This window comes from Schistocerca gregaria, chromosome X (genome assembly GCF_023897955.1).
Source record: "Schistocerca gregaria isolate iqSchGreg1 chromosome X, iqSchGreg1.2, whole genome shotgun sequence".
Taxonomy (NCBI): domain Eukaryota; kingdom Metazoa; phylum Arthropoda; class Insecta; order Orthoptera; family Acrididae; genus Schistocerca; species Schistocerca gregaria.
Window position 1 is genome coordinate 278,097,022 of NC_064931.1, and position 12,214 is coordinate 278,109,235.

The 12,214-nt window shown below is 45.6% G+C and overlaps 1 protein-coding gene across 2 annotated transcripts in view; it reads right to left on the bottom strand.

Annotated features, from left to right (window-relative positions):
* Nucleotides 1-12,214, bottom strand: part of LOC126297696 (cyclin-dependent kinase 12-like) — a 313,910-nt gene that overhangs the window by 129,753 nt on the left and 171,943 nt on the right. For both annotated transcript variants that reach the window (XM_049988818.1, XM_049988820.1), the window contains exon 3: nt 266-435. In XM_049988818.1, coding sequence (XP_049844775.1) covers nt 266-435 — 170 coding nt within the window. The remainder of the gene's footprint in view (nt 1-265; nt 436-12,214) is intronic.

The following is a 12,214-nucleotide window of genomic DNA, read 5'->3' on the forward strand; positions in this document are numbered from 1 at the left end:
GAAAGGAGATGAAGGGTGTAGAGATGTAGGGGGACACAACAGTGAAGGCGTGGCAGAGGACGGGGGTTGGAGAGCGAAGGAGCAACCAGGGGATGAGGGGGATCAAGGCGGCGGGAGGTGTAGAGTATGCGGATATGTTCGAGGACTATAAATAACTAACGACCGGGAGATAAATTTCTCCACAGGGGTTGTGCATTTGGGATCGTTCGTTATTAGTGTGGACTCGTATGAAGGTGATTTGAGATGGACATGTGAAGTGGGAGACCTGTGGCGGGTGGGCTGGGCGCTGGCTCGGAGGCCCTGGCGTCCTCGCTGTCGTCGGACTGCGCCAGCTGCACGGCGTAGCGCCGCATCACCGCCTCGGGCAGCGACAGCCGCCGCTGCCACCGCGGGCCGCCGCAGCCGCCGGCGCCGGCCCGAGCCATACCCTGCTGCCTGCAACACCACACGCGCCCTGCCAGCGAAAACTAATCCCCACAACACACTTAAAAAGCGTCAAATGCAGCATTCATAAGGTTGATTATTGAACTGCAAATAGAATTATTATATTAAGCTGGTGCATAAGTTCGTAGCGCTTTTTTTTTTTTTTTTGCATATTGGTACTTCGGTTGCTAATCTTTTATTTATAGATTCTCAGGTAATGATAATGTATGTGAAATCTTATGGGACTTAACTGCTAAGGTCATCAGTCCCTATGCTTACACACTACTTAACCTAAGTTATCCCGAGGACAAACACACACAAACATTCACGAGGGAGGACTCGAACCTCCGCCGGTATCAGCCGCACAGTCCATCACTGCAGCGCCTTAGACCGCTCGGCATAGATTCTCATTTTTTATTTGTAGTTCACTCTGCTATTTGAGTTTACATATTGTCATTTTGTCATTTGGAGAGAGTGGTTTGAGCAGTTGACGCTAGAAATGGAGTGCCAAGTGCAGAAATCGGAACATTTCCGACGTAGTCTTCTGTTCGAGTTCAATAGAGGGGTGACAGCAGCCGAGGTAGCCAGAAACATTTGCGCCATGTTTGGGGATAATGCCATTGAACAGAGCTGGAAAGAAAATGGTTCAAATGGTTCAAATGGCTCTGAGCACTATGCGACTTAACATCTGTGGTCATCACTCGCCTAGAACTTAGAACTAATTAAACCTAACTAACCTAAGGACATCACACACATCCATGCCCGAGGCAGGATTCGAACCTGCGACCGTAGCAGTGGCGCGGTTCCGGACTGAAGGCCTAGAACCGCGAGACCACCGCGGCCGGCTGGAAAGAAAATGGTTTCCTCGTTTTAAGGAGAATGGTTTTGGTATTAGGGACTCCCCATGTTCAGGAAGACTTTAGAGGTTTGATGAAAATCGTTTAAGGGCATTAATCCACAATTACACTACTGGCCATTAAAATTGCTACACCACGAAGATGGCGTGCTACAGACGCGGGAGCGCCTGCGATGGTGTACTCAACGAAGAACCTGCGTGCACGAATGGCAAAACGTCATTTTTTCGGATGAACCCAGGTTCTATTTACAGCATCATGATGGTCGCATCCGTGTTTGGCGACATCGCGGTGAACGCACATTGGAAACGTGTATTCGTCATCGCCATAATGGCGTATCACCGGGCGTGATGGAATGGGGTGCCATTGGTTACACGTCTCGGTCACTTATTGTTCGCATTGACGGCACTTTGAACAGTGAAGTTACACTTCAGATGTGTTACGACCCGTGGCTCTATCCTTCATTTGATCCCTGCGAAACCCTACATTTCGGCAGGATAATGCACGACCGCATGTTGCAGGTCCTGTCGGGCCTTTCTGGATACAGAAAATGTTCGACTGCTGCCCTGGCCAGCACATTCTCCAGATCTCTCACCAATTGAAAACGTCTGAGCAATGGTGGCCGAGCAACTGGCTCGTCACAATACGCCAGTCACTACTCTTGATGAACTGTGATATCGTGTTGAAGCTGCGTGGGCAGCTGTACCTGTACACGCCATCCACGCTCTGTTTGACTCAATGCCCAGGCGTATCAAGACCGTTATTACTGCCGGAGGTGTTGTTCTGGGTACCGATTTCTCAGGATCTATGCACCCAAATTGCGTGAAAATGTAATCACATGTCATTTCTAGCATAATATATTTGTCCAATGAATACCCATTTATCATCTGCATTTCTTCTTGGTGTAGCAATTTTAATGGCCAGTAGTGTATATACGTCAGTAAACTAAGGAACTGGCAAGTATGATTAATTGTGACCATTCCACCATGTGGGACGTTTGCACGCAGTGAGGAAGGTTCATTCAAACACCGGCTGTACGGTTACCGCTTGCTTTAAGCCAAAATCGCAAAAAACACAGCAGGTAGCTACGTGCTGGCTATCAATTGGCTCCAGAACAACACCGACCGTTCCTACCCTGTACCGTTACTGGAGATGAGAACTGGTGTGTTTACAGTAACATGCGGAAAAGAAAGTACTGATTGATCCCAAAAAAGCAGCAGCTCCCCATACAAAGACCTGCGCACGTCCACAGAGGATAGTGTTATGCATTTGGTGGAACAGCCACGGTGTGGTGTACTACGAATTGCTTCCGTGAGGTGTAACCATCGCTGCTGACATTTATTGTCAACAACTTGTACACGTACTCCAAGAACAACGACCTGAAAGACTGCGTGAAGTGATGTTGCTCCACGATAACGCCCGCCCGCATTCTCCTAGACTGACAAACAACACTATACAGGAGCTAGGTTGGGTGGTCAACCGCACCCATATTAGTAACATGATCTTGCGCGCTCAGATGTTCACCTTTTCCGCTCCATATCAAACAACCTCGAGAGAACTTCCTTTCTGGATGAAAGTGGCTCGCCGAGTTCTTCGCTTCAAAACCACGTGATTTCTACTGTGACGGAATCGAGAAGTTACCCGAACAATGGCAGACTGCTGTAAATAGTGAAGGAGAATATATTATGGATGAATAAAGTGTCTGTTATGTTTATCTGTTTTATTCATTAACTTTATGGAAAAATGGTACGAACTTATGAAACAACCCAATGAAGTTATGATCTATAACTGATGAAATACAAAAAAATAAATGAAATTCCTCTTTCATTTTGATGGGATTGGTTTGCAATTTATGACGGTACTTGTTCGTAGAGCGCAATGCGCAGAGTGCTAGGTTACCAGATACGCAAGGGAACCGGGGTGCACATAGCTCCAGAGCTGAGCAAGTACAGAAGTCCTCTTAAAGGATCCTCACACGTTCAATCAGATTGTCAAACTATCAGTTACTGAACGTGTGAGGTCAACTACTCAGACAATATTTTCCATTCAGATGTTGACAGAGCCTCATGTATCAGCCACACGGCATTAGTTTACGTTGGTTGTTTAAAATTCTCCTTTCTTCGTATCATACCTTAGATTCAGTTTTTCAAGTGGTCTTTTCACATAAAACAATTTTAATAGACATATGCGAAGGTTATTATTATAAATACCACTTTAGGATGGTCAACGGAGGATTCTCTATGACGCTGCTTACTTTAGTACAGTATAGATTGGTGAATTACATACCAGTTTGGAAAAACGATTCCACCTCGACAAGTACGTCATATACAGGGTGCTTCGCGAAGACATGCAAATATTTTAATATGTTATTCTACAAGTAAAACTAAAGAGAAAAGTTCATATAAACATAGCTCTGTAAATTTTTAGTAACGGAGTTACGACTAATAAAAGATTTTGCCTGAAATTTAGCATCTTCGCTAATATGAAGCCATCGCAAAACTATACGAGGTTAAAGTAAAGCACGATTTCCATTTATTTTGTTGTTATTGGTCACGCGAATCTAAAAAAAAAAACATGTCCTAGACGTGCATATGAAAATATTTGCACATCTTCGTGAATCACCCTATATCTGCAACGACTAATAAAGACCTTCGATGTTTGATGAAGGTCGTTTAAATACATTAATCCACAATTATATACGTCAGTAAGCTTGAGAACTGGCAAGTTTGATTAACTGTGATCATTCCAACATATGGGATGTTTGCACGCAGTGAGGAAGGTTCATTCAAAAACCGGCTGTACGGGTACCGCTTGGTTTGAGCCAAAATCACAAAAATAGCAGGTAGCTACTTACTCGCTATCAATTGGCTCCTGAAGAACACCGACCGTTCCTATCTTGTATCGTTCAAAAAGTGGTTCAAATGGCTCTGAGCACTATGGGACTTAACATCTGAGGTCATCAGTCCCCTAGAACTTAGAACTACTTAAACCTAACTAACCTAAGGACATCATACGCATCCATGCCCGAGGCAGGATTCGAACCTGCGACCGTAGCGATCTCACGGCTCCAGACTGAAGCGCCTAGAACCGCTCGGCCACCAGTCTGGCCTCTTGTATCGTTACTGGAGATGAGAAATGGTGTCTTTACAGTAAGGAAAGGAATGGTTGATCCCAAAAAAAGCAGCAGCTCCCCAAACAAAGATCTGCGCACGTCCACAGAGGATAATGTTATGCATCATGGCGGAACAGCGACGGTGTGCGGTACTACGAATTGCTTCAAATGGCTCTGAGCACTATGGGACTTAACTTCTGAGGTCATCAGTCCCCTAGAACTTAGAACTACTTAAACCTAACTAACCTAAGGACATCACACACATTCATGCCCGAGGCAGGATTCGAACCTGAGACCGTAGTGGTCGTGCGGTTCCCGACTGTAGCGCCTAGAACCGCTCGGCCAACCAGCCGGCTACGAATTGCTTCCCCGAGGTGTAACAATTGCTGTTGACATATATTGTCAACAATTTGTAGACGTATTCCAAGAACAACGACCAGGAAGACTGCGTGAAGTGACGTACGATAACGCCCGCCCGCATTCTCCTAGACTGACAAACAATATACAGGAGTTGGGTTAGCCGGCCGCGGTGGTGTCGCAGTTCTAGGCGCGCAGTCCGGAACCGTGCGACTGCTACGGTCGCAGGTTCGAATCCTGCCTCGGGCATGGATGTGTGGGATGTCCTTAGGTTAGTTAGGTTTAAGTAGTTCTAAGTTCTAGGGGACTGATGACCACAGCAGTTGAGTCCCATAGTGCTCAGAGCCATTTGAACCATTTGAACCAGGAGTTGGGTTGGGCAGTCATTCCGTGCCCATATTAATCACTTAATCTTGCACCCTCAGATTTTCACCTCTTCCGCTCTCTATCACACAACCTCGAGGGAACTTCCTTTGCAGATGAAAATGGCTCCACGAGTTCTTCCCGTCAAAGCCACGTGATTTCTACTGTCACGGAATCGAGAAGTTACCCCAATAATGGCAGACTACTGTAAATAGCGAAGGGGAATATATTATGGATGAATGAAGTCTTTGTTATGTTTATCTGTTGTATTCATTAAGTTTATGGAAAAATGCGCGCACTTATGCACCAACCCAATACAAGTTATGATCTATAACTGATGAAATAGAAAAAAATTGAAAGAAATTCCTCTTTCATTTTAACGGGATTAGTTTGCAGTTTATGACGGTACTTGTTCGTGCAGCCCAATGCGCACAGTGCTAGGTTAGCAGGTAGGCAGGGGAACCACTCCCGGATCCTTCGACGGATTAACGACAGTGGTCGCTGCACGAGGCAGATTGACTGTGTTTCCTAGGCTGTTTTCCACGCTCGTCGACGCAAATGCTGGGTTCCTCCCCTATTTTCACTTCACAAAATGTGATGCACAAACAGTTAAAATACGATGACACACAGAACAAAGTTTGCGCAGTTGGCATGCAGATCACACGCACCACTTCCCTCCCTTAGGTAATTGACGACTGTGCCCACAGCAACGCCATCCGGCCGCAAAGTTAATTAAAACAAATTTGCCAAAGGTTGAGTGCAGCGGGGTTCACAGCTAGTCAGGATAAACGCTAACGAAAAGAAGAAGAATTTCTTAGTTTACTGCGGACTACAATAATAGGTTACAGTTTTTAGATAATGTTAGTTTTACATTTGCTTTTACGTTGTTATTACACTGAAGAACCAAATAAACTGGTACACCTGCCTAATATCGTGTAGAGATCCGCGTGCACGCAGAGGTGCCGAACACGACGTGGCATGGACTCGACAAGTGTCTGAAGTACTGGTGGACGGAATTTACGCCATGAATCCTGCAGGCCTGTCCATAAATCCGTAAGAGTACGAAGGGATGGAGAGCTCCTCAGAGCAACACGTTGCAGGGCATCCCACATATGCTCAATAATATTCATGTCTGGAGAGTTTGGTGGCCAGCGTAAGTGTTTAAACTCAGAAGACTGTTCCTTTGGCCACTCTGGATGTGTAGGGTGTCGCTTTGTCTACTGGAATTGTCCAGAGTGCACAATGGACATGAATGGAGGCAAGTGATCAGATAGGATGATTATGTGCGTGTCACATGTCAGAGTCGAATCTAGACGCATCAGGGACCTCATATAACTCCTACTGCACACGACCCATGCCATTACAGACCTCCACCAGCTTGAACAGTCCCCTGCTGACGAACAGGGTGTGGTGTCACCGCCAGACACCACACTTGCTAGGTGGTAGCCTTTGAATCGGCCGCGGTCCGGTAGTATACGTCGGACCCGAGTGTCGCCACTATCAGTGATTGCAGACCGAGCACCGCCACACGGCAGGTCTAGAGAGACTTCCTAGCACTCGCCCCAGTTGTACAGCCGACTTTGCTAGCGATGGTTCACTGACTTCTATGCTCTCATTTGCCGAGACGATAGTTAGCATAGCCTTCAGCTACGTTATTTGCTACGACCTAGCAAGGCGCCAGTATCCGTACTCTTGATATTGTGAATCATGTACCATAAAGAGCGACGTTCTCCATTAATGGATTAAAGTTAAGTATTCCACCAGCTACGTCCGTTTTTCTAAATTCTAATTTCCTTGTCCTGTTCCAGACCTCACGCCAGCCTGCGTGAGCTAAAACGCGTGCATTTCGGCCTCCTCTAGTAACACGGTTTTGGCTGTCCTGTCAACCACAACACAGGGTCCATGGATTCATGACGTTGTCTCCATACCCGTACTCGTCGATCCACTCTATACAATTTGAAACTTGACTCGTTCGACCACGTAACATGTTTACAGTCATCAACAGTCCAATGTCGGTGTTGGCGGGTCCAGGTGAGGCGTAAAGCCTTGGATCGTGCAGTCATCAAGGGCACACGAGTAGGCCTTCGGCTCCGAAAGCCAGGATCGATGATGTTTCATTGAATGGTTCGCACGGTGACACTTGTTGATGGCCCAGCATTGAAATCAGCAACAATTTGTAGAAGGGTTGCACTCCTGTGACGATGAACGATTCTCTGCAGTCGTCGTTGGTCCTGTTCTTGCAGGATCTTTTTCCGGCCGCGGCGATGTCAGAGATTTGATGTACACTCGTGGGGACTTCATCGTTTCCTCTGAGAGGCTGTGTCCCATCGTTCGTGCGCCGACTATAACACCACGTTCAAAGTCACTTAAATTTTGATAACTTGCTACTGTAGCAGCTATAACCTATCTATCAACTGCGCCAGACCCTTGTTGTGTAATACAGGCGTGCCGACCGCAGGGCCGTATTCTGCCTGTTTGCATATGGCTGTATTTGAATACGCATGCCTAAATCAGTTTACTTGGCGCGTCTGTGTATTTGCCAATAATAACTGGTACAGTTTGTAACATGGTCATTTTTTTCTGAAAATGTCCGCTAACGTATTTCAGAAGACTAGAGGCAAATTCCCTTGGTCAGATAGTTGTTCATTAAAATGCTGTATAATTGCAGATCTGGATTGACATTGCCATGACTGTTTTTCATTCATTGTTTGATCTTCTGCTTTTCTTATGTAGTTGGTGGAGGTGTTGTACACATGAAAGCTCACAAGTCTTAAGAGCAGTTTGCCACTACAAAATTGTTGTACTCTGGGCAAGGTGTCCGTCTGCAGGTAGCGAGGCTGTTCTTGGCGTTCCTCCAGCTCTTACTCACAGAGCATAGAAGCAAATAGAGGCCTTCGCGCCGCGGAGGCGTGTCAAGCTTCCCCCTCCAGCTGGCTACCCACGACCACTGAGGTGCTGGTAGCTCCGCGCAAAACGTATCGCGCGGTACACGGGGAGTGAAATTCCGTGCCATCCGATTTGCCTTTAAAAAATATTTTACGTAGGTGGAGCAAAGCAACAGCAGTTTCTGTAGTTAGTTTCTCAGTGAAATTTTAGTTTCTGCGTAAAAAAGTAAAAACCACTGTTTTGGGATTATCGCGTTTTCTCCACTATTCAGTCTTTATCATTCCATTTTGAGGAAGCTATTTGGTAAAAAATACTATTTTTCCCCTTTTTATAGATACACATTTCAGCCTGATAATGAACTTTTTTTTCTTTTTGTTACGGCCCAGAGTTATTGTAGTACTTCGTAGTACTGTAAACACCGCGTATATTTTAAACAGTTTGCAGTGAAAAATGTCATCGCTGGCGAGTTTACGTTTGGTGGGTTTTAGGGCATAGGTTGCTGCGCATGAAATGTAGCTAACACATCCAAAGTGTTTTAACGGTGGAAGGGGGGTCATGTGTGTTTCTATTCTCAAAAAAATACGTGAGGTGTAATGGAGATTCTCCGCGACGGGTCAGCAGCTATTCGCCACATCTGCGGCTTTTGCCGCCTACCATGTGTAGTGCGAAGCTGCTACGTGTTTCTCTTTTTCGTATGCTGCCGATACAAACCGAAACTGGAAGCGAAAGAAAAATTTAATAGCACGAAAAGACACTGGGAGTCACCAGCTCATGACGGTGACAGTGCATTTTTTAAGTCTATGCTGCCTTGTTTCAGGAAACAATGTTACTTGTATTATTGAACTTATTAGTTTGTTCACTACTGCCGTTTTAGCTGAGCACTGTGCGAACTGTTGGCATATGCTGCTATTGGTTGTTTTGAATGATGCACAAGTGATATAGCTGCGTTCATTCATAATGTTAACACGCTTCCTGAACCGTACTTTGTTTGAGTGCAGCAAATAAAAAATACATTCTCGTAACCCACGTCCACAGAAAAACAGTCGAAATGAACGACAGGAAAATAAAACTTGTTTTACAGTCGCACAATACAGCTGTTCGTGTTGGAGACAACAGTACTATGGGTTTTAATACATTCTAGAGCAGGGGTTCCCAACAAAATGTTCTAGAGGACCCCCTCATCGAGCATGGTTGGTATCAGTCCGGCACCGCGCGACTGCTACGGTCGCAGGTTCGAATCCTGCCTCGGGCATGGATGTTTGTGATGTCCTTAGGTTAGTTAGGTTTAAGTAGTTCAGAGTTCTAGAGGACTGATGACCACAGATGTTAAGTCCCATAGTGCTCAGAGTCATGATTGGTACCTTGTCATATCACAGTATGAAGTACCTAAAAAAGCCAAATTAAGAGTCTTTTTCTACATTTCTATTTTTGGTACTTAGAAAAAAATTGAAATATTCATTATTGAAAAAATATTGAGCTTAAAACTTTTTCAACATTGTTATTAACTTTTTGCCTCTATCTAATTCTAGTTTTGTGCAAGAGTGTGCTAGTGTTAATTGGCTCTAGGAAGACGCTAGACGCAGAAGTTAGCGTTCTCTAAAGCTCTGCTCATGCAGGAAGTGGCCAAAACAAAAAATCTGTTATCATACGAAATATATTTAATATATTTTTTATTCTAATAGCATCTTGCACACCCCTCTGGCATAGCTCGCGGACCACCTGTTGGCAACCACTGTTCTAGAGGAAAGCGCAGGAAAGAAAAAAAATAAAATGAACCTTGTGTTACTGTCTAATAACTGAAGCGAACATGTGATATAATATTAATGCATTCTCCTAGGGAGAAATGTACAAAATTAAGTTGAAGTTGTTGTTTTACGATCTAATAACTGGAGGTGGATTTCAGAAACAAATCTGTAGGTTTATTAGCAACTTTCTCGTGTTTTCTCATTATTCTAAGGAACTGTGCACGCCATGCTACAATGTTCTCCCTCTCACCCAGACAGCCCCTACTTTACTTTTTTTTTAACGTAGCAAGCCTTTCGTTTTTCTTCTGGACAGAAATGAACCTGATCCCGGTGGAGGTTCGAGTCCTCCCTCGGGCATGGGTGTGTGTGTGTTTGTCCTTAGGATAATTTAGGTTAAGTAGTGTGTAAGCTTAAGGACTGATGACCTTAGCAGTTAAGTTCCATAAGATTTCACACACATCTTAACAGAAATGAACTACATTACTTATCAACACTTTTCCATATGAGCATACTCTATGATAATGTATATTTGCGCAGTGATATCCATTTCAGCAGACTAAGTAGTAATGCACTATGACTATAACGTGAATGTACAAACCGAGGCACGTGTGTCAATCGTGTACTGTCGGGCGCCTGTGGTCCCTTCTGCACGTAAACAAAGTTTATTTCCGAGCTCTGTCGTTGGCAGTAACTTAAATACTAACAAACGGAAAGCAAACCCGATAGAAAGGTGAGATGAAAAAAAGCACTCCGTCTTCAGGCCACAAATGGCCCATCGGGACCATCCGACCGCCGTGTCATCCTCAGTTGAGGATGCGGATAGGAGGGGCGTGTGGTCAGCACACCGCTCTCCCGGTCGTTATAATGGTTTTCTTTGACCGGAGCAGCTACTATTCGGTCGAGTTGCTCCTCAATGGGCATCACGAGGCTGAGTGCAGCCCGAAAAATGGCAACAGCGCATGGCGACTGGATGGTCACCCATCCAAGTGCCGGCCACGCCAGACAACGATTAACTTCGGTGATTTCACGGGAACCGGTGTATCCACTGCGGCAAGGCCGTTGCCAAAGGTGAGATGAGGTAGTGGGTAAATAAGCAGACACAGGGAAAACAGCAGGCGGGGTGGGTACCCGGGAAGTGGGTCGACGGTCACACGTCATCCGGTCCTTCGCCAAAGCAAAGGCCACTCTACTTACTTCTATGCTGTGTGCTCACACCGCAGGAGGGTTGCGGGATACGCATTCCTCTCTCGAAGGAAACATGGATTTCTTCTCAAAAGCCCTTTTAGTCAGATAAGAGATCTCTACGCAGGTAGGGCTTCTCTCAAGGTGCGTGAATATTCGTTACAGTGCCTCGGAGTAACGTCCAATTTAAACTTTCAGAATACCGCTTCCTCATTGAGTCATTCTACAGTTTTCGGGAGAGTCCGCGTTTCCGCACTGTGCCTAATTTCAAAATCACGTCACGTAGTGGGAGACATCTCCCGGCTCCATCTGCCCGCCTGCGAGCGATTGGCTGACATCTAATGAGGAGTAGGAAATTGATGAACTCTGCCTCTGTTACGTATTTTTCATTCGTCAGAACTCGGTAACTCAGTGATCGCCGGGCAGAGATTCCCAGTTCTGACAGCGAGACAGCTTAGGTTCAGATAACTCCGGAGAACACACTTCCTGTTACGCTTTCGTACAGTAATGACTCCGTTTCAGTTTTTAAAGGGAACGCACTTCTTTTCAGGCTTTCGTAAAGTACACTTCGATTTAGAGACTGGTAGAGCTACAATCACTACAGGAGAGACGACTGGTGAAACGAGGTTTGCTCCCACTGGAAGGATTTCTGTACTTAAGCACTAAGTACAAAAGAAGGGCTCATATAACATCTTCTAGCTTCTGCCGCCTCCAGATTGCTTACAGTGGGGTAAAAAAAGTCATGGGATACCTCCTAATATCGTACCGGACCTCTTTTTGTCCTGCGTTGGCATGGACTCAACAAGTAGATGGAGGTCCCCTGCAGAAATAATGAACTGTGCTGCCTCTATATCTGTCCATAATCGTGAAACTGTTGCCGGGGCAAGATTTTGGGAACGAACTGGCCTGGCAATTATGTCCCATAAATGTTCAATGGGATTCATGTCAGGCGAACTGGGTGGCCAAATCATTCACTCGAACTGGCAAGAATATTCCTCGAACCAATAGCGAACAACTGTGGCCCGATGACATGGCGTATTGTCATCCCTACGAATTCCATCGTTGTTTGAGAACACGTCCACGCAAGGCTGCAAATGGTCTCCAAGTAGCCGAACATAACCATTTCCAGTCAATGATCGGTTCAGTTGGACCAGACCACCCAGCCCATTCCATGTAAACACAGAACACATTACTATGAAGCCACCACCAGCTTGTGCATTGCCATGTTGACAACGTGGGCGCACGGCTTCGTGTGGTCTGCACCACACTCGAACCCTACCATCAGCTCTAAC